The 21,011-nt window shown below is 40.6% G+C and overlaps 1 protein-coding gene across 1 annotated transcript in view; it reads left to right on the top strand.

Moving 5' to 3' along the window:
• Nucleotides 1-21,011, top strand: part of ncanb (neurocan b) — a 90,318-nt gene that overhangs the window by 33,947 nt on the left and 35,360 nt on the right. Inside the window, exon 9 of the mRNA XM_028403838.1 lies at nucleotides 11,366-11,479. Coding sequence (XP_028259639.1) covers nucleotides 11,366-11,479 — 114 coding nt within the window. The remainder of the gene's footprint in view (nucleotides 1-11,365; nucleotides 11,480-21,011) is intronic.

The following is a 21,011-nucleotide window of genomic DNA, read 5'->3' as shown; positions in this document are numbered from 1 at the left end:
CACAACGCATCACACAGCAGCCGGCCCACAGCGGGTAGAAAGGTTGAGGGGTCTCTTTATGTAGGGCATGTCAGACACACCCACAGATCTGTCCCAGCAGGGGGGAGATTCACAGACACTTAAAAAAATGACAAGTCTCAAGGGAAGAAGGATTCTAAACGGGTAGAAGGGGAGGATGTAAGGTACAAATGATAGAATTTAGAGAACTATAAGGAGAAAGAATCTGTTTGCAAACTGAGGATTCAAGGAATTACAGACAGCAAGCTTCTTTTTTGAGTTTTTGCTCGCAGAGGCACTGTGAGGTCATGTGAAATAGTTCTGTGTCGAGTTTTAAACATTCCTCCAGGCAAACCCTCCTGCCCACAGCTCGCTTCTGCTAATAGTGCTGCTCTGCTGTCGGAACAACTTCTTGATAGTAACCACAGTGGAATACAAACACACGGGCAAGGAAGGACCACATCCCCAATCAGTGTGTGTGCACCTGTATTGGTTATCTTGTGATTTCAGAGTCTGTTGGGACCCTTGGCAGCAATTCATAAGGGGGGGCCCTCCAACCAGCATTCATCACCTTTATGTTCAATATAATCTGACGGCAACACAATTTTTCTTCATTTTCTTTGCGCTGTCTTAGAAATGCACAAAACGAACAAGTGGAGGCAGGTGGGGCCCTCTTAGAGTGGTCTCCTATACTGTTATTGCAAAGTTTGTCCACTGCCACTCCTGTTTTAAAGTTTTTCGGCCCTTGGGGGATCCAGACTGGTCTGCTGGCAAGCTGCACCTCTGCTTGTGAATCTGTTTATTATGGGGATTTAACCTTCTTTTGGTAACATAACTCAAGTGCCTATAAATCTATAGATATGTGAAGATCTGTTCTCCTGGTCATACCAAATCAGAAAATTATACTTTAGTCCTGGGTTCTCGTTATATTAGCACATACCCAATATTGAATGAAGTCGCGTGGCATCTTGTGAAGTCATATTATGTTTTTGGTTTGTTTGTGCTGTCATCATATTTCTGTTGATCTGAACCACCATTTATTAGTGACTTACCCTTTCAAAGGGTCTCTGTCCACTTGTTGGGCGTGCACTAATGTTTAGCTGGTAGTCTTTTCATGAGTTCAAATGAATCACCCCAATTAAAACCATTCTAGTTAAACACCGCCAATGCCATCCAGTTGAGTCATGGTTTGAGTGTTAGTATAAGTTAGTCAATGTAATGCCATTAAAGCAATATAAATACAGAGTGACTTTTACCTTGAGGCATTTATAAGAAAAACACAAATACCAAAACAAACAATAAATAACATTGAATCAAATCGTGTGTAGACAGTTCAACCTTGGTTTCTTTTGAGAATGGCACACCTTTCATCATGTTTTTATGACAATGTTACAGAGCAGACGCTGTGTCATTTCTGAGAAGAATATGGCAGGCAGTCATTACATCCACTAACCACAAATGATTTTTTTTTATTGCATATTTACCCACAGTGTAAGGAGGATGGAGGCTGAAGGGAGGGAAGGATGATGAAGGAAAGGTGGGGTTCACTTGCAGAGGCGCTCTGCTCCCCATAAAAATCTCCTCTCCCACCTGCTCATTCTCTTCTTGGGCTCTCCTGGTGCAGAAAGAGACGCACAGTGATTGGCTGCCCATCACCCTCATAGCGTCAATGATCCATCCAACATGTTTTTGTTGCTCTCTCTTGGCTTGATTCATTGGGTGCAAGAAGCAGAAGTTAAATAGAACTCAGCCCTGCCTGCCTGCGCCTGTATGTCTCTTCGATCTTCCTGCTGCAGTGCTTGTGAATCTTCTCATCAAGCCAGTTCAGAAGTCTTTTTCAGAGGCTCTTCTCCTTTGATTTTTGTCTTCCTTCCACAGTTTCATCCTTGAAAACTTGATCATCAAAGCCTGCGGTGTCATTTCTGAGGACGGTCTCTGGGTGTGTCGCATGATGTGTCTTTCAGATTTGCACCCTGGCTGCTCTTTGCACATTTTTACCTTGATGTCTCTCCCTTTTTTTCTGACGCCTGTCCCAAATCAGGTGTAGAGAAGGAGATTGTCACCTCTGATAGGTCTGATGGTCCAGTGGAGTTTAGTGCAAAGACTTTAGCAGGCCAAAAATGGTTTTTAATGTGAACTCTCTAAAACTGAAAAGCATCTGCTTTGAAGAGGCTGCAGTTCACAGTGGACTGAAGATGTAACTTGTTAACTGTCTTTGTGTTTTCCTGCATTTAGAGAAGGCTGGTGAATAAGTCCAGATCAGCCTCTTCCAATGGGTTCAAGAAACTCGTGTTGTTTCTTCTTCTTTGTGTTTGAATAGAGATGTTCAAAAGTTAAATAGATCTGTTTAGTCAAAGTTATTGTCAGGGGATGTCTTGGGGCTGGATGAATCAGTGCAGATTGTTTAATGACAATGCAGGAGAAAATAAAAATGTTTTATGTATTGCTTTGCTGCACCGGTGCGTCTGTGCTGTTAGGGAACTGACACAATGGAATAATTCTGAACAGAACCTGTGTCATACAGTGCAGACGAACCTTCTATCACCACACTTATCACACCACAGTAGGTCATGTGTTTAATGCCAGTGAAGGAGTGTTAAATCAAACATGCCTGTTAATTTGTTGAGGTTTGCTCAGATGTGTGGGGAGTAGAATATAAATGGAAGGATTTGACGATTAATCACTGTCTTCTCAGTCAGTCACATTATTGCTCTCATCCTGTTTGAGCAGATGTGCCAATCACAGTTTGGACGTGGCTCACCATTTTCATCAAAACAAGAGTGCAAATAAGCTTCTCCAAGCAGGAAATTGTTTTGCTTGCTCCGAGCTGCTGGCTGGCAGGATACAAATACACAGCAGCACAAAAGTGCCAAATAATGATGTACCTTTGTCAATTTAATTTACAACATTGGTGGATATATTGAAGACCTAGTGTGTGTTGGTGATGCACAGGCAGTTCCTCCTACTGCAGCAGTTTCAGATAATCAGACAGTGAGAGTAATAATGATACTGTGTGACATAGGACTTCCTTACACTGTCCACTCTGTGACTTCTTTACACTGCATGAATGTCCTACTTAGCAAAGCAGAACATTCTGTTGATGATGAGCAGCTTGTTTGTTCACCTAATAATAATGATTTTAAGCATAAAGTTCTTTGTTTTTTCTCATTAACAAATAACATAAAATAGCATCACAGGAACCCGTTTTTATCACTGCATTGTGGCATTGCATGATATGTAATACAAAACAAAAGTTCTTTACATATATGAATTATTCATCATTTCTTCTCTATCATGTGTGCATATAAATAGTATTGAAGAGTTGCAGGGAAATGTGGTTGATTCAATAATCTTATTCCACAAAGCTCTGAAAATGAGAGCAAAGAGATGTTGAAGAGAAGCAGGAAAAAAAAAGCCAAAGTGGATTGAATGTGTTTGTGATGATAAGCCAGGATGGATTATTTTCCTGCCACTCTGACAGCAAAGATAATGCAATTTATTTAGGACAAACAGAGATGCTACAAGTGCTGCTCTTGTAACAATGGACCCTCAATTTGTCCGTCAGTCTCGCTGTGCAGGCCTGTGGAATTGGTTTGTATTGAATTGCTGGCATGTTACTCTTCCCTTGTCCTCTCTTGGCTGATTCAGTGTGACGTTCGGTCCACAAGGTGTTCGCTAAGAGAACATCGGCTGCTTTCTGTCGTCTCAGGCTTTTGGCACTGCACCTAATCGCTGGTGTCATGCTTTTTCAGTTTGTGTGCACACATGACTGTATGTGTGTTTGCTTGTGCAGACAGGTGGAACAGATTGTATGCTGAGGAGAGGTGAAGTTAAAAAGTTGCAAACTTTCAATTTAAATGGGGACTCCCCATGGAAATATAACATGCGGTCTGTGAAATTTATATTATAGTAATGTGTCTTTATTGTGTAAAATATACCTGTCATTAAAACCTCTGTTGTTTATGCATCTCCACACCATCAAATGAAAGTAAAAACTATCACTGTTTAAATACATTTAAATAATTAACTTGAATCAGTTTGATATGATGGTAAGATGGTCTGAGTAGGTGTTTTAGAAAACATTCATGGCTTACTAGAATACTTGTTCGAATACACTTCATCCTGTGATGTTTTCACTCCTTTCACCCCTTGACACACACTCTGCCACAGACACACGCACACAGGTGTAATGCAGCTAGGCACAGGGCACCACATGTGGTCAAGACAGACAGAAATAGCTTCTCCCTCCCCTGCAGTGCTCATCAATCCTACTTTGTCAGAGGCTGCTCAGCTTGGGCACGGTACAGTAATCACATCACTACACCTGCTGCATGTATAACCTTAGCTCTGAGATGTGCAGGGTGGCTTCTGAAGCTTCTGAAATGGTCAAACTGGGCTTAAGTTTTGCAGTTGATCAGAATGTTTAGTTTGGGAGATCAATAGATAAATTAGTTTAGTTGCCTTCACAGACACTATTTTAGTGATTAAGCATCAAGAATAGACAGCATGAAATAGTTTCTTGTCAGGGAGCAAATCCGATTTTAGATGGAGCTCTCCTGGGTGAAATTCCACCACCCCTCCTTCCTCATAATGCAGACTTTGTTCCGGTCCACGTGCAACCTCTGAAAATTAATGAGCACTGCTTTATCCCTAGTGTTGTAACATGATGCCACTATACACCATGAGGTAGGAGACACATTTTTAGGCCTCTATGAACAAACGTTGACAACCATGACTGTACGCTATGAGACACCAGTTACCTACATACAGCACACTGCTAAACTTATTTACTTCACAATAACACAATTTAGAAAATTGTGTGACCTCCTGCTTTCAATTATCCAGGCTTTCAGTCTGACAGAATTGTTTCAGTGTAACTCCATCTGAGCTTGAAATTATAGTTACACAGTATTTTCTTAGAAATGAAAAAAGACAAACAAGTAGACTCAGTTTAGCTAAAACATGTATTTTCATCTTCTCTCCATTGTGTGCCATCGAACTGGCAAAGGCAGAGTAGGTAGTTAGGTGTCAGAGAGTGGAGGCGTGCTGACTCGCCGTTGTGTGCATGACCTCTCAGACTGTAGGGCTGGAAGAGTTTCACTGCAGACTGGCAGCTCCTGCGCACATTAAATTGTCTGACTGCAGAGTGACTGCTGGGGCGCTGACATCATCAGCAGAGACCACAGCAGCTCCACCAGCAAGTAAACTTAACCTATGTCCCACAGCCACCTTGTTGCTCTCATGTAGCTCACCTCTGTAAATCAATCACTTTGTGGTAATCTAAGACTGCATTGGGGTCTGCATGTTATCTATATTTCAGCAGAAATGCGTTTCATATTTCCCCAGTGTGTATTCAGCTTGCCACAGCAGTAATTGTATCTCATTGGCAGCGAATAACTCATCTGTCTACTGATACATGGACAGTATCCTAACCTGTGAGCCTGTTGGCATCTGTCCATTTTGTCAGGGGACATTTGTAGTCATGTAGGTCATCTTGATTAGGCCAAACAGACATTGCAGCTAATTGTTAGCTTTCCACTGCTGACCTGAAATTTAGCGTGGGTGTATATTTTGTCATGGAACACTAATTAACTTAGGGGGCAATTCTAGTATCTTGCAAACTCTCACTTTAATAGTTTTGGCCATCATTATGTTTAATAGTATACTAACTGTAGAGCTCTGCAATCATTGCTAAAGACAATTCAAGAACTGAGAGCACCAAGGCTTGAGTTTCCTGCAGGTTGGATGGCATGTCATACCTCTTTATTCTCCCACTCACTCAATGGCATAAACTACAAATGTCGAATTGAGCGTTGTTAAATGAGATAGTGTGTCCTAAAGCGCTGTTCAGGGGCTGATCAAACCAGGCATTTTGACTGTTTGTATTACTAAAAGCACATGTGAGGCAAACTTTGTCAGTACCTATCTTCTATAGTGAGCCCCGCTGCACTATAAAAAAGAACCTGGATGTGGCTCACCTGAATAGCATGTATTTTAAATCAGTTAATAAAGGGTTATTATATATATGATATATAAATGGTCAATTACAATCTCCTGTGCGCACTGTGCTGCAGCCTGTAGAATGACTTTGCAGATGTCCACTGTGGGTGGTGTAGTTAATGTAAGCTGGTGATTTTTTTTTTATTCATTGATGGTAAATGCCAAGGTCAAATTCTGCTGTTTCTGTCTGCAGTTAATATGAACTGGTTGGTATTGTATTTTAGTTGGTCCAGTGCTTAAACAAACCAGAGACATTTCCTTTAAATATAATTTAATTCACCTAAGATGCACTATAATTTCTGTAAGTTTCATTTTAGTGACCCCCATATGTTGGTGTTGTATTAACTTTTAGGTAACATACAGTTCTGAAAGAGCAACTTTCAATGTACTAAACTCCTGAACGCATGAACACGTGGTGGTGGTAGCCAACATGCAAGTGGCAACATGAATATTTCACTCTGCAGACCCACCGAGCCGTCACAATGATGACAACAACATCTCTATTTAAGGCCATACTTTGCAGTTTAGCGCTGCCGTTCATATGGCTCTAACAGTCCTGTGTGCTTCACTACCTTTTAGGAATGCGCTGTAGCATTAAATTTTAACGGGGCAGCTCTCGCTGTGCTAAGGTGATGACTTATCGCACTCATAGAGAAGGAACACTTGAACAGGCTGAGGCATGATCTTTGTCTCAGCAAAGCTATTACAAGGTTCAGTGAGTCTAAGCACAGCCACATGGCGGGTGATAAGCAGGTATATATAGTAAATGTAAGTGCGTGTGTTCAGTTTTGCTGTGTGTGTGTGTGTGTGTCAAACGTTTATTCATGCAGAGTACAGTGTTTCTGTCAGCACAGCCTTTTTTCTGCAAGCTCCTATTCAGTTGAATTTTCTAACTACTCGGATTTCCCCAGCACAATCCTCTTTTATGGTCCATTCTAAGTCAAGGGTGAAAGTATGAGTCGACATCAAGGGGTAGCTTCCCAAATATGCCACAACGTTAAGATAATCTCTCCCGAGAGAAGCTTAGAAAAAACACAGAAGATGACCCCATTGAGCAGAAAATGTCTCAGAGTGGAAGATATTTCATAAAGCTCTGCTCTGAGTGGAAGAAGCAATATCTGCTCAGTGTCAAGGAGAGAAGACTTTACATTATCTGTTTTGTGAGTATGAATTTGTGTCAGAGGCATACCTCAGGCCTGGAAGCTGTGAGTCTTAATGCCTTTCTGTAGTTATGTCTGCCTATCTTCATCTCATACAGCGCTACACCGACAGTTCCCCGTCTCCCCGCCTTGTCTTTTTTTTTTCGGACTCTTGCTCTCTTTCTGTGTGAAAGACAGAACGGGACACACAGCAGGGATGGAGGAAGCGACCTATTTTAAGACCAGTGTGTAATTAATCATGAGCTAGCAGCCAGCATTAAGAGAGGAGGAAATGTATGATAGCTCCCTCTATGACTTTCTGTCCCGCCCCAGCTTACATTTAGTCCATTGCTCTCTTGCTTTCTCTCCCTCTCTCACTTGTACTTCATCTGTACTAAATTTTAATTTGTATCCTCTCCTCCCCTCTCTCTATGCCCTCCCACATGTTTTCTGCTTGCATATTCATTTTTAGTTAATGTACATACACACGCATTGTGCGCAATCATTCACGGCGGACTGCCATTTAAAAAAAGAATTGCTGAAATGCTTAAAAAGCAGCCACATCTGATGCTGTGGGCTGATTTCATTTGTGTTCAACCATTGGTGCGGAATATTCCTTTGGACTTTGCTGTTGTCACACAGTCCTTACCTATGATTGTAATCTGCAGGCGACTGTTTGTGGACAGATGGTGAATAACATGGTCTCATTTGTGTGTAATAAGTCGTTACTAATTGTATGCAGATTGGATCAATGTCCTGTTCTGCTAGAGCTCAGCTCCGTCTGTATTACCACCGTTTATCACTGCTAGTGGATGGTAGCACAGGAGTTCTCATTATTAGAGTAATTTTGTTAGAAGTGGTTGAATTATGTCAATATATTGTTTCTATTGAGTGGAAAGTGGGCCAATAGAAATATGCTTCATTGCCTGAAGGAACACATGCCCACACACATGAATCAACACAGTTGGCACATACTGGTCTGCTCTAATTTTCCCTATCAGTTGGTGATGCCTTGCACTCAAATCCTAAAGAGCTTATGGATTACTTTATAAGATGTGTCACTCATTTTTCACGGAGGCAAAGAAAAGGCCTTGTGTGGCATTAATGCAGACAGCAACACAAGACAGGCGGATTGCTCATGAGATGTTGACGTTTTGCCTCCTGAAGCTTTCCTCTCCGAAGCTATTTAATGACTCTGTCCCCAGCTGTCAGTTACACTGTGTGTATCACAACCTTTTCAACTCCCAAGAAATATTGGTAAAACCAAAACAGCATTCAGAGATATTCAGATGTCAGAAGCACATGGGACGTGTGAGCGTGACTCAGAACACATGTGTATTTTCAGTAGTAAAGACTTGCCTTGGCTTGCTGATGTTTACCTCCATGTCTGATTTATGTTTTTTTTTTTGTGACACAGAGGGCTTATGATGTTGTGCTTTCATGTTGATATGCCCAGAGCCTCTATGTTTATTGGGTTGTTTGTGCACATCTTTGTGAGCAAAATATCTTAAGAATACCTGGACAGAAATTCTTCAAATTTCCAGAAATGTCCAGTAAACTCAAAGGTGATCGGTTCCTTCTAAGGCGAATCATTCAAATAGCAGCATGCACTATGAGTATGTGAGCACATTACATTTTAATCACAAACATTTGAAACAGTGAAGTTAAAAAAAAAACTTGTCAGGATGCCTTATTTTCTCACTCCAACAGGAAATACATTGAACTGATCTGTAGCAGTGAGCTATAAATAATACATTGAGTGTATTTTTGTTTCAGAGATAGTTGTTATACTTCTCTACCAAACCTAACAGATGCATCCTGTGTGTGGTGTGTAGTGGTGTGAGTCGGACTTTGTTACATTAATGATTTACTGTGTGCTTACAGGATTTCATCAATTTACCTGCATAAAAACTGTTACTGTTTGTGACTCATGCTTTCTGCATGAGGTGAATCTTTATTCAGGGTTTGAAAACAACAGAACAATTACTGGTGCAGAGCAGTCAGAAGAAACAATAAGTCTCATCGTGTTTGTTTTCTTTTTGGAGACCAACATCAGGATCTCTTGTTAATCACATTGAAAAACATCTGCTGCAAGTAGGAAGAAAATACACTTTATACAAATGCAGCATGATTTCACTGATGAAAAAAATAGTAAACAATTACTCTACACACTAAAGAGGTGGTGCTACTTGGGTTTTTTTTTTGTCTGTCAAGTAAGTTAGTGCATTTGACTGAGGTCAACAGGATGCAGAACAAATTGGGACTATAGTAGACTGTTTTCACCTGTAATTATGTCACTACACCTTGAAAATGGCTTTAATAAGCATGAGCATAAGTCATGTTATCTTTCTTTAGCTGTTGCACAGGTGTCAAACAGAGCACAGGTAATGTCAGCGCAACCAATAGTGATTAAAAAAAAGCTCTGAATTGGAGCAAGAAATATTATTTGTTGTTTTTTCACTGCTCCTCAAACCTTGCAGGATGCTGCTAAATTACAAGATTCTGTATAAATGCAGTGGAAGAGCAACATGGAGGCAAGCAGTGTTTTTCTTTAATGTGCACTGTGAGCTTGGAAATTACAAGTGTCAGATAAGGACTCGGAGGTATCGGAGGATAATCAGCATCCTTTGTTGTGAGTGTGTTTCGTGTAATGTTACCTTCTATTCGAAGAAGGAATTCCTGAGTTGAAAGTTTCACGTGAAACACCTCTGTAGTTTAAATATGTCACTCAAAACCAACCTGCTGTGCACCTCACAACTCTGGTAGATTACTGCTTATGTGCATATGTGTCTTAGTAAATCAGTCCTGCTTATAGTGCTGTTCTTTCTGTTGACATAATGTTTACCTTTATAAACCATGTTATCCACCACAGCATTCCTGTCACTGGCTTATAGGAAGATGGATGTTGATCCAAACTTTTACGTGCTTTCTCTATTTCTTCAACTCATTCGCTGATGTTTTTTTTTTGTTTTTTTTTTTTTTTTTTAACCTAGCCAGCCTCTGACACTGACCTGTCTCTGTGTATGTTTTTCATTCTTTCTCCTAAGTGTCAAACACACATCACTCAGCTTAGTTTACACATCATCAGCCTTAAAGCAATGTATGTTTTCATATCCCGCACAGTGTTGGTTTTTCCCTCCCCGGCTGCTGAATTAAGAAATGAACTTGTCTCTAATGGTTTTTTCTGATTCACTGAATTACTTTTATGTATTTTCAAAGGCAGCTTTTCCATCATCTTCTCTATTCTGGGTGACAACAGCAGCAGCATCTCTCATGTTGGTTCAGAGAAAATTGATCACACTCCAATATTAAAATCTCACTACCGTGCAATGAGTCAGGGTTAGATAAACATCCAGAACACACGATAAACTTCCACATGTACATATATTCATAAAAAAAACCTTCACACACACTGAAATTACAGTATTCCTAGACTTTCAGGAGTGAACTGCACTTGTGTTCTGCACAGGGTCTCTCTCCTCATACATCATTAAGTGAGTCTGGGTGTTATTATGGAAAAGATGCAGTGTATTAGATGGCCTGACAGATTGTGTCAGGGCCTGCAATCCTATCAGGATTGGATAATAAAAAGACACTTAATCTAGCCAGTTCCCCACAGTCCTTCTTTGCACACAGAATGAAAATCCTCATGGTCGCGCTGCGCTTTAACCGTCCTTGTCAAATTCTCCTCCTTCTGCCCCATCCTAAAATATAAGAGCAATTATTACAGCTTAATCTTCTTAATCTCTACCGTTTAGCCACCAAAACATTTCCTTTATAGAATATGTAAATTTGTTCATTATTTTTCTGCAGCACAGTAATATGCTATAAATTACTAAATAACTTCCCCTGCCTGTTCTGTATGTGTGACTGCGTGATGATCAGGTAATTTATGAGGACCTTGGCTCATCAGTGGGACCTCAGATTTGCGGGAGAGAACACGGCAGGCAGGGTCGACTCAGCAAATTGTCCTTCTGCCATGCCCCTGTTTACAATCATTCATGATAAGTAGGAGCACAGCAGACGCAACAACAGCCAGTCCGTCACCTTGTAGAAAGTCATTGAGAGAGTCTGTGTTCTGTCTGCCCACTCTTTCTCTCTCTGTCAGAAAATGCCTGGCTGGTTGCCTGTTTTGGTTTGTCTGTAATTCTGTTTCTCTTCAGATAATAAATGATACATTCATTGTTACCCTCCTCCCCCCTCTCTCACCCTGCCTGTCTTTACAACAGAGAATAACCCATGCCAGACCAACCCCTGTCTCCATGGAGGGAGCTGCCTGCAGGAAGGTGACGGCTATAGCTGCTACTGTCCTCAGGGCTTCTCTGGAGAGAGCTGCGAGATTGGTGAGTCACTGCCAGGTCAGGTCTGAGTCAGGCGACCTCAGAGGTCAGCAGCTGCAGACAAATGCTGGGTCAGTGTGACATATAGTTTGGAAGAGACAGGCATATGACTGCATGAGACAGGCATATGCTGTGCTAACATTTAGCATCTGTCCTGTACTGTGCGACTGTGAATTGATGAGAAAACCGCCAGCTCCCCTCTGTGGGATTATGTGTTTGAAGGAGTTTGCATCTAGTCTGAGCGCCTTGGCTGCTTTGCTGTCAGGTCCAGTAGTTTTGGATCAAGCTGTCTGATTGAAAGTGAACAGGGACTATCCATATGCTGCAAGTCAGCCATTTGTGCCAGAGGCTATTGAAGGTTGTGCTATATGTGCTCAACTGTGTGTGCGATTGTTTCTCCAAGTGTGTGTGTGTGTGTGTGTTTCCACCTGCATGCAGCTCATCTCTCCACTCAGCTGTGTGATGGGAGAATGTGGCTGTCAGAAAATGGTGGTGCAGTGGTTTTGGTGTGTGTGTATGTGACAGAAACATGCAAGGACACACGGGCCACAGAGGAGCTCTGAGCGCAGCGAGGGGTGGAGTAGCTGATTAAAGTGCAGTAGCAGCAGCACATGGGGGACAAAAAGGAGAAAAAAATTTGGATGTGATTCTGGCAGAAAACTTCAAAGCAACTTTCTTACTTTGAATGAGCAAAAAGAACACTTCAGAGATAAACCGATGTTGAACACTGACACGAAGTTGTTCAGTCTGGCACATTGATCGTGGATTCTGGTTTAATAACTGTGGGTTGAACCACAGTAAATATTAGATTACATACAGAAGTTACACTGCTGTAATAAAAACTCTGGTATTGCATTTGTTGGCCTCGAAGGCCTTATTGCCTTATACGTTTGCTTGCAGCAGTGATTTGTGCTTGCTGTATTTAAGGCCTTGGAGTAAGCTGGTTTCTCTCTGCTGGTTTCCTCACCTCGGTGCTCAGTATTCATTCATGCAAGGCAACAGACGCAGCTGCGGTTTTAAGGGTCATTACTTATGGAGGTCATAGATCAGGGGTTAAGGGTCAAGAAAGGCATATTGTTCTGGGTCTGATTATCAATAATCCTTAATGCTTAAAGCCAAAAGAACATATTATGCAACATTTATGTGTGCCTATATGCATGAACACCATCGGAGTTCAATCAAGAATCAATCATTTGTGAAAAATGCCTGTTAAGTGCATGGATTACAAACACATGTAGTGTGTAATGAGTTGCTGCAGTCGATTTGTTTTAGCTGTGTTATTGAGGTAGACAATCATTTTTGTAATTTAATTTAATTCAATGGTTTGGGATACATTGTGTGTTTTTCTGCTTAATGTTTGTAGGAAATACATTTATAAGATTTGCAGATTACTTCTGCATTCATGTGTTTCTCTTTGGGCTGTTCCATTGTTGTCATGTTGGTTATGTTGCTAAACACGTGCATGTCTAATGTTTTTATTATTATTTATAGCTAAAGGCACAAAAAGGTTGATTTCCTGTAACTGCTTGACCACATTTTTACCAGCATAATACTGAGCTATTGAAAAAGAATGTCAGGACAGTGCTGTAATCCATCATTCATGGTTGAACATCTTATTAGACATCATATTGTTATTGTGTTATTTTCTTAACCCAAAAGAATTCAAATACACAAATCCATTTATAGTCAGAGGCATTCAACTGAACTTTATTTATAAAGCACTCTAAAACAACCTTGTTGGCCAAAGTGATGTGCACATAAGAACATAAAACCACATAAAAGAATTAAAACATAACATTTTCACTTTCTCTGAGTCTGATCTATGTGCAGTGATTATTTATTATGAGGCAGTGTGAAACACATCAGGGACTGTGTACGATATGGGAAGAGGCATTTGGCAAGTTCACTATACTAAAGGAGGGTATGGTGAGAGAGAGATGCAGTGGTGCTGTAGACATCTCCATGGTAACACTCTACTACATCCTTAAAAAGTCACCCTTGAAAAACCTTCGTCCACTTTGAATACTCTGTATTCTTTATTTCTATTTTACCTCCAAGGCTGTCAGTAACACATCTAAAGGTGCTAAAGATCTAAGCTATAGAATGTAGTACCCCATTGATCATCAGAACTAGCTGGTTTGATTCTGCAGTAAAATAAGTGGAGGCACGCCGCCTCCTGTTAGTTTGATTGCCTTGTTTTAAAATACAGTAATAAATTATATTTTTCTTCTCCCAACAGCTGCAATGAACATTTGCTTTTTAAAGAGGAGCCAATAAAGTAGTAGTCTGAAACAAACAATAAATCAAAGCATCCCTTGGAGATTTTGTCCACATTATCTTATATAGCCCTGTGTCTTGACATAAACACCATATCCTGAAAGTACCTAACTTTGGATGAAGCACAAATTCATAATACTAATGTGTATGTAAAAACACTCCATTCTAAACCTTATTACACAAATAAAAGCAAATTACTGTTAATTGAAGGGAAACGGATCACTGTACACCTTACAGACTTGCCATGCTGAAAGGTCAGGGTATATAGACAGGGGTACTTTATCAACACACAAGAGCCTCAAACATGACCGATAGGGTTTGTCTGGTAGTAACTGAGACACCTGTATTTATTGTGCCTGGTTGTACTGTACAGTATGTACAGACTGCTCCTGGTTGTCTTGTTTATTAGTTTGTTTGGGACAATAACAATGTCTCTGTCAACATCTTTGTTTAGCAAGGACATAGACCAAGAAAGCCAGTACATTCATTCTTTACTGTAGTGTTCATATGCTATCAGCATATGAACAGTAGGTCAGAGAAAAACATACAAGATTAACTACAACCTACATGAAGCAGTTATATTGCACATAAAACATTTTCAATGCTTTTTCTAAAATAAACATAATAGACTGAACTACACTCAACTTTTAAATGCAGGTCAAACAACCGACTCAGCTACACACAGACCTAACATTTTTAGACAATATAGGTCCTCTTTTATTGAGAAAACGTGTCTGTTTTCTTAGTGGAAGACTCTCGCATGTAAATATTGCATGCACTCGTATTCTTCTTCATGGCCTGCGGGTTTTTGGTCACTGTAAGCCAAATTTCAAGGAATCTCCGGGCATGGAGGAGATATTTAGAACTTAGTTTGAAGCTGCTGCTGTAGACATGTGTACATGTGTATTTAAAGTAGATCATTTTAATACAGGGTTCTGTGACCATTGGATCAGTTTGAAAGCGGTCTTAAGTAGACATTCAGTCAGTTGTTGGCACTTTTATATCTTACCTTATAGCCTTATATCTAAAGTTTTCACCTGCTATTGCATTTAAATCAGGAAGCAGAGTCTGCTGGGAAACCATGCATTCTATGCACCTTCTTTAATGTGTCAGACATCTGTGTGTGATGTATTTAGAGTGTAGTTTCACAATGACTAAAAAAACACATTCAGCTTTATCTCACATATGCATATTTGTGTCTTTGTGCATGTCCTCAGCTCTCTCAGTTTTGTGCATTCTATCTTACTTGAACACCTGTGTTTTTCATGAAATATGGTGAACAAACAGCTGGCTGTGGAGAAAGACTACTGTCACACAGGCAGCCTACAGAATATTTCAATGCTCTAGAAATTGACACTTCATTTATAACCTTGGGAACAGCAGTTGACAACACAATGTCAACTCAGAATACAAATAGTGGCTTCTTAGAGGTTGAACATTTAAAGGACACCTAACTCAGTCTGCTGATGATGAGGGCTGCGTGATAAAACTGTTCAGAAATCACTGTTCAAATAACAGGGTTACACATGGGGTTAAGTACAACAGGCTTTGTTTTGAGATTCAAGGACCCACACACACAAATTAATAAATACACAAGCGTGATTCAGGTGACTGTTTATCATTTAAATTGTTTTTGTCCTTGGTGTACTCTGAAGTCTTTTTGACAGCTCCAGTATTTCTGTTTAGTTGAGATTTAGTTTGTCGTAGAGAAAACGCATTAACCTGTCTGAACACAGGTCAGCAAATCACAGTGATTCCAAATAGAGCAGGAGTTAGGCAAATTATTTGTGGTCTGCTTCTGTTTGCTCTTCAGAAAGACCTCAATCATCCTGTCATTCAAGAGAAGGTACAAAGAAGGGAGGGAAGGTATTGCAGGGAATTTAAATGTTTTCTACATTAACACATTATTAGTATTACCAACACATATATGTTGTTTTCTCTTTGTGTTCACAGCTGAATTAAAACTAATAGCTGCCAGGTGAAGTATGTCTTTTAGTTTTTACATTCAGCCTGTGTTGTGGGGTCAAAACGGTAAATGATCCTGTTAAGGGGAGGAAATTACTCTGGTCACACCTTTCTTGCTTCCTGTCTTTTGACCCTTGTCCCGTTTCCTCTTCATCAATCTTTCTCATGGCCCTGGGTGGATTCAACTCCTCCATTTTCTCTGTCATTTGCATGATGAATTGAGGAGATAACAGCACCGGATCTGCTTCAGAGAGTTCAATGATTCGGTCAAAGTGAAACGTCCTTTTTCCTCATACCTGATCAGCCTCTTGTAATTCTCATCCGCTCACCAATAACTTCTTAAGCAAATCACTTCACAGCCAGGGTGAAAGCCTCTCACGAAGAGAGCACACACACCTACAGTACACAACCCGACAGTAACAGTCAGATTCACAGGTGGTTTGAAAGGTCAATTTCAGCAAAACAGATTGAACAGCAGCAGCAATGTCCTCAAGCTTCTGCTTGACAGGAAGCACACATTTTTTTCTATTATTATTATTAATTTTTGCACCTCCTAACACGCTGCAGCCTCACTTCCAATCATGGTGATTAGATCTCTACCCCACTTCCTCCCTCCCTCCTTTTTCTGCCCTGTACTTTTTTATCAAATGTGTGATTTTTCTTTTCCTTACATTATTTCTCTGACCGCATCCTCATATCTCCACCCTGTTGCCCCTCCCACACCCACCTCCTCATCTTCTTTCCTCTTTTATTAATCGTCCTTTTCACCTTTTTTAATTTTCTTTGTCCTCTTTCTATCATTCTTCTCCTCATTTTTTTCTCCCATATTCGGTCCATCATCTCTCTTCTCTCTTATTTCCCTCAAGCATGTTGCTCTTTGGCGAGACCTGCAGTATGGGGTTGTATTGAAATAGCTCTGCAGTGCAGAGATTGGGGTGAAATCAGCCTGAAGCCCCCCCTCTCCCAAATAACACATTTCATTTCCTGCTGCGCTTCCTTACCATCTTACACCCCCCCCCTTCCTATTTCTGTTTCTCTTCCTCTTCTCTCTTTTGCTCAGTATTTTCCTGTCAAAGGCCAATACAATTATTCATACAGAAATGTCTCTGTACTCATGCATAAAATGAAACTTATTCAAGCCCACACGCTCACTCACCTGCATGCACATATTGCCAAATATGCTCACACGGGTTTGCGTACACGCAGTCTATTCTCCTTTTTTTTTTTTTTACCCCCTCCTTCCCCTCACACAGATTTGACCTCCCACACACATATACACACATGCACCTGTTTGTGCATGTCTTATGTAAAAACCAATGCTATGCGAAGATCTAACGCTTAACTTAAGTTTTAACAGACCATGTGAAATTCATCCTCAGGGACCAACTCTTCTCACATTAGCTCATATGATTGATCCTGAAAGATTCATAAGGTTAAGCCTATTAATATCAGCAGCATATACCCACATCGTCAGAGTGTCCACAGATCTGAGTGATGAGGTCAACGACTTAGGGAGGGTCAGGTTGCGGTTAAGCACAGTAGATGTTTTTTTGTAGGTTATATATATACATATATACACACACACAAGAAGAAAAAAAAATCCAATCAATAAATTCTCACTGAGCTGTAAGGGTGCACAGAGGAAGACAGATGGAAAGAGCTGATGTTGCCATGCTGCTCCCCTCAGGACATCCCATTCATTCTTTCATTAATGATAGATGGATTTGTTTGGCTCCACATTCTCTAATTTCTAAGGTTAGGTTCACATGTTGTGATCTTTTCACTGCTGTTTCTTAGCTCTTACTTTTCCTGCCAAGTTATATCCAGTGCTGAACCACAGGCTGACAGAAGGCTCTATAAGAAAATAGTGAATACAATATAATTAGTACGATTACTCCCATACAGCAGAAACAAACTGCAAGTTTGGAAATTGTTCAAAATTTAACTCTAAATCTATCATAAATCACTTTTCTAAAACCTATCAATATAACTAAAAAAGATTTGAAAATAAAGTATTCTGGTTTTTTACATCAACCACAGCAGCTTCACAGATGACTCAGCACAATGACTGGGATGAACCATGGACGAGGCTGAATGTGACAGCGAATGTGCAAATGGCGGAGTCTTTTGTGTGATTGATGACCAGCAGTTTGTCACAGTTTGTCGGCAGCTGAGGAGCGCTTAAAGGGCTATGATTGGCTGGCTCAGCCTGTACCACCATGCCTCATTAATTCTTCCACGCCACTAGATTCCTCAATCAGCATAAGGATTCACCCCATCCACCCCCCTCCACCCCATCAGCACACAAACTATTACCCCAATACCACCCTGGAGTGTGCAGTGCTGCTTGAAGCTGCTGGGCCTCAAGCTGATACTGGCATCCACTACACATAGGCATAAACGTGTGTACCAAATTGTAGTTTAAACTGTAACACAGGAGTGTGTCCATGCTACTTTTCAATCAGCATGGACACACCTTCCTCTCCAAACTCCTCTGGACAATGAGAAACAAAGGACACATGGGCTGCTGAGCTGAATGAGAATGAGCTGCAGGGTTCATAAAGTGTGTGCGTGCATGTGTGAATGCGTCAGTATCTCTTTGCTATAAACACACCTGCAGATTAATGAGCTTCTGGCCAACTTGCCAGGACTCAGCTCTCTTTTTATCTAGGTTCCACTCCCTCTCTCTCTCTCCAGATCCCACACACACACAGACACACACACACCTTGATTCGCCTCATCTTTTCTGCTCCTCTTTGTAATTTACTCATCAACTGGAGTGTGGAGTACAGTGAATGAATATGCATGCATGCATGTGATATGTGTTTGATTTAGCTGAGCTTGTATGTGTTGGTGTGTTCGTGTGTGTGCTGCTGGATGGAGGTGACTCTGTGTACTCTGGCTGACAGCTGTAGGAGGAAGTGAAGCATATAAAGGCTGGCCACATAGAAAGCGGGACAAATTGATTTCCCATGAAGACCAGGGACTGAGTTTTTACACAGGAGGAGCCTTATCAGCGTTCCAGAACCACTCACACAACAACACACATGCACAGGCAAACAAGCACCTGCAGAGTGAAAATTATTTCATCAAGTATAATTGACAAGCTCACACTTTGTGCTACATTTATGTTAGTGTGCACACATAGATTAAACACAGAAACGCATTACACTTAGGGCACCTATAAAGGTCCCCTGTGGAGTTTTTCCAACAGTGTTGAACATGGTCCCATTGTTCATATGGGACAACCACAACCACGGTGCCATACCTGAAAGCATTAAACTGGAGATGAATGATGTAAATATAAACAAGCACATTGCAATAAATGTATAAAAGTTAACTGTGTGAATGTTTTATAAGGAAAGTAATGCAGCCAACACTTTGGATAGACCTCAGGAAAAATGTAATAAATGTTGATAGGGCGAACATTTAAATTTATTATAATACGTTATATTAAATATAACCGCTTACAAGAAAATTCCAGTGAGTGCCCTTCATATCCAAAAAACGAGGGTTGAAATATTGAGTTGAATTTTTTTTAGGAGTCAGATGAAACATCTTTTTCCTCTACATCACTCCTACACAGTCCTGCTACATATCTGTAATTCACCTCCCTGAGTCTCCCCCTACATGAGCAACAAAAAAAATGTCTTTGCTCATTTTATGTGTGGGATGTGTTGTATATTTATTCACATGCTGTGAATCTCAGGCTTTGCTGGGGGTTTATGATCTCTGAGGCTGTCATGTTCATTCAGATCATTCCACGGCCGACCCAGCAAACTCAAATGTGCTGTATCTATAAATCTGTCATACAGTAAGTCAGTACTGTGGTTAAGCATGCTGCAAGTGGTGGAGGTGTGGAGTTTTCTTGGCATATTTACGTCATCATATTTTTGCATCTGTGCTTTCTTGAAGACAATAGTAATACAGCAGTTACTGTAAAAACACATGGTGTCATATTTCTTTTTTCCTCTTGCTCATTTTCAGCACTCAGGGAAATAATCTATAAAGAGCAACATTTGACATATTTTTTGTTATAACTGGCCCAGTGTACAGCTTGCAAAAAATGTCTTTGTGTGGAGTTTCAATGTTTTCTGACCCGCTCTCTGAATTCTGAAAGGTTTTGAGAACATGCAATATTTTTTTCGCTCTTAAACCCTCATATTTCAGTTATGTTGTAGGAATCTGTAAATCAATTATCTAACCCTCATCTAACTTTGATCACAAACTAAGCCCTAAACCGTAATCACTTTGGGATATCCACACAGATATATGATGACAGTTTATTTTCAGCACTGTACACAGTGGTGACCTAACTCAGCAGCAGAAGGAAGATTTTTTTGTTCCTGATCTCCATGGCAGCGGGTCAAAGACGTGAAAAGAAACAGCCAAGCAAAAGAATTAACAGAAGCAGATGGACAAAGAAAGCATGAAAGAGATAGAGCAAAGATGACTGAGAGGATGAAGTCCTCTTATTGGACCTACTGACTGCCGTATAGCTGAAAAACAGTAAATAATTCTGTTATCACAAGCCACTAGTGTGATTCACGAGTCATTTCTTTACAGAAATAGATTCAAGCATTCAACATCAGAGCTCCCTCCACTCAGATACACGCCCTTATGTAATTTCACTGTCAGTGATTAATTGATTCTGACAGGACTAAGGAAAAAATAGATAATTTCATTCTACTCTTTCCTCTTTAAGTATGTCAGAAATAACGACAGGAGGCAGAGAATAGCCTGTCACTCACCCCTCTGGGGAACTGCTCTACTTAAAGTTATTGTATTTTTTTAAGCATGCATACTTGTAGAAGACTCTGTGTGACAGTAAGTATGGAAGGAAGGTAGGCAAAAAAAAACCTAACAAAGGAAGGAAGGGAGAAAGCTTCAAGGAAGCCAAGACAGAGAAGGACAGAAAGAAATCCATGGAAAAACACGTAGGTCCTCTAAGCTGAAGTGAGGTGTGTTAATGATCACACCCTGGGTGTCAGGGCCAGATAAAGTTGTCAAAGAAAAGACCTAACACCACGCGGCCCGAAGGAACGTTACTGCTGCTAACGCCAGCAGCCCTAAAGGGACACCTGTAAACCTCTCTGACTCAGAGGAAATTAGCCTGGTAAAGACCCACAGGGTGAAGGAGGATAAACTTGCCATTTAGAGCTCTCCAAGGGGAGAGAGAGGAAATAGAAGGTGAAGAGGCTCGGGAGCGACTAATGAAAAAGGCTTACAGGAGGCAATGAGGGAAGGAAAATATAGAGAAATGAATGAGAAATGAGAGGATGATGATTCTCTG

This window comes from Parambassis ranga, chromosome 4 (genome assembly GCF_900634625.1).
Source record: "Parambassis ranga chromosome 4, fParRan2.1, whole genome shotgun sequence".
Taxonomy (NCBI): Eukaryota; Metazoa; Chordata; class Actinopteri; family Ambassidae; genus Parambassis; species Parambassis ranga.
Note: the sequence above shows the minus strand (reverse complement) of the source record. Positions and strands in the feature narration are given on the sequence as shown.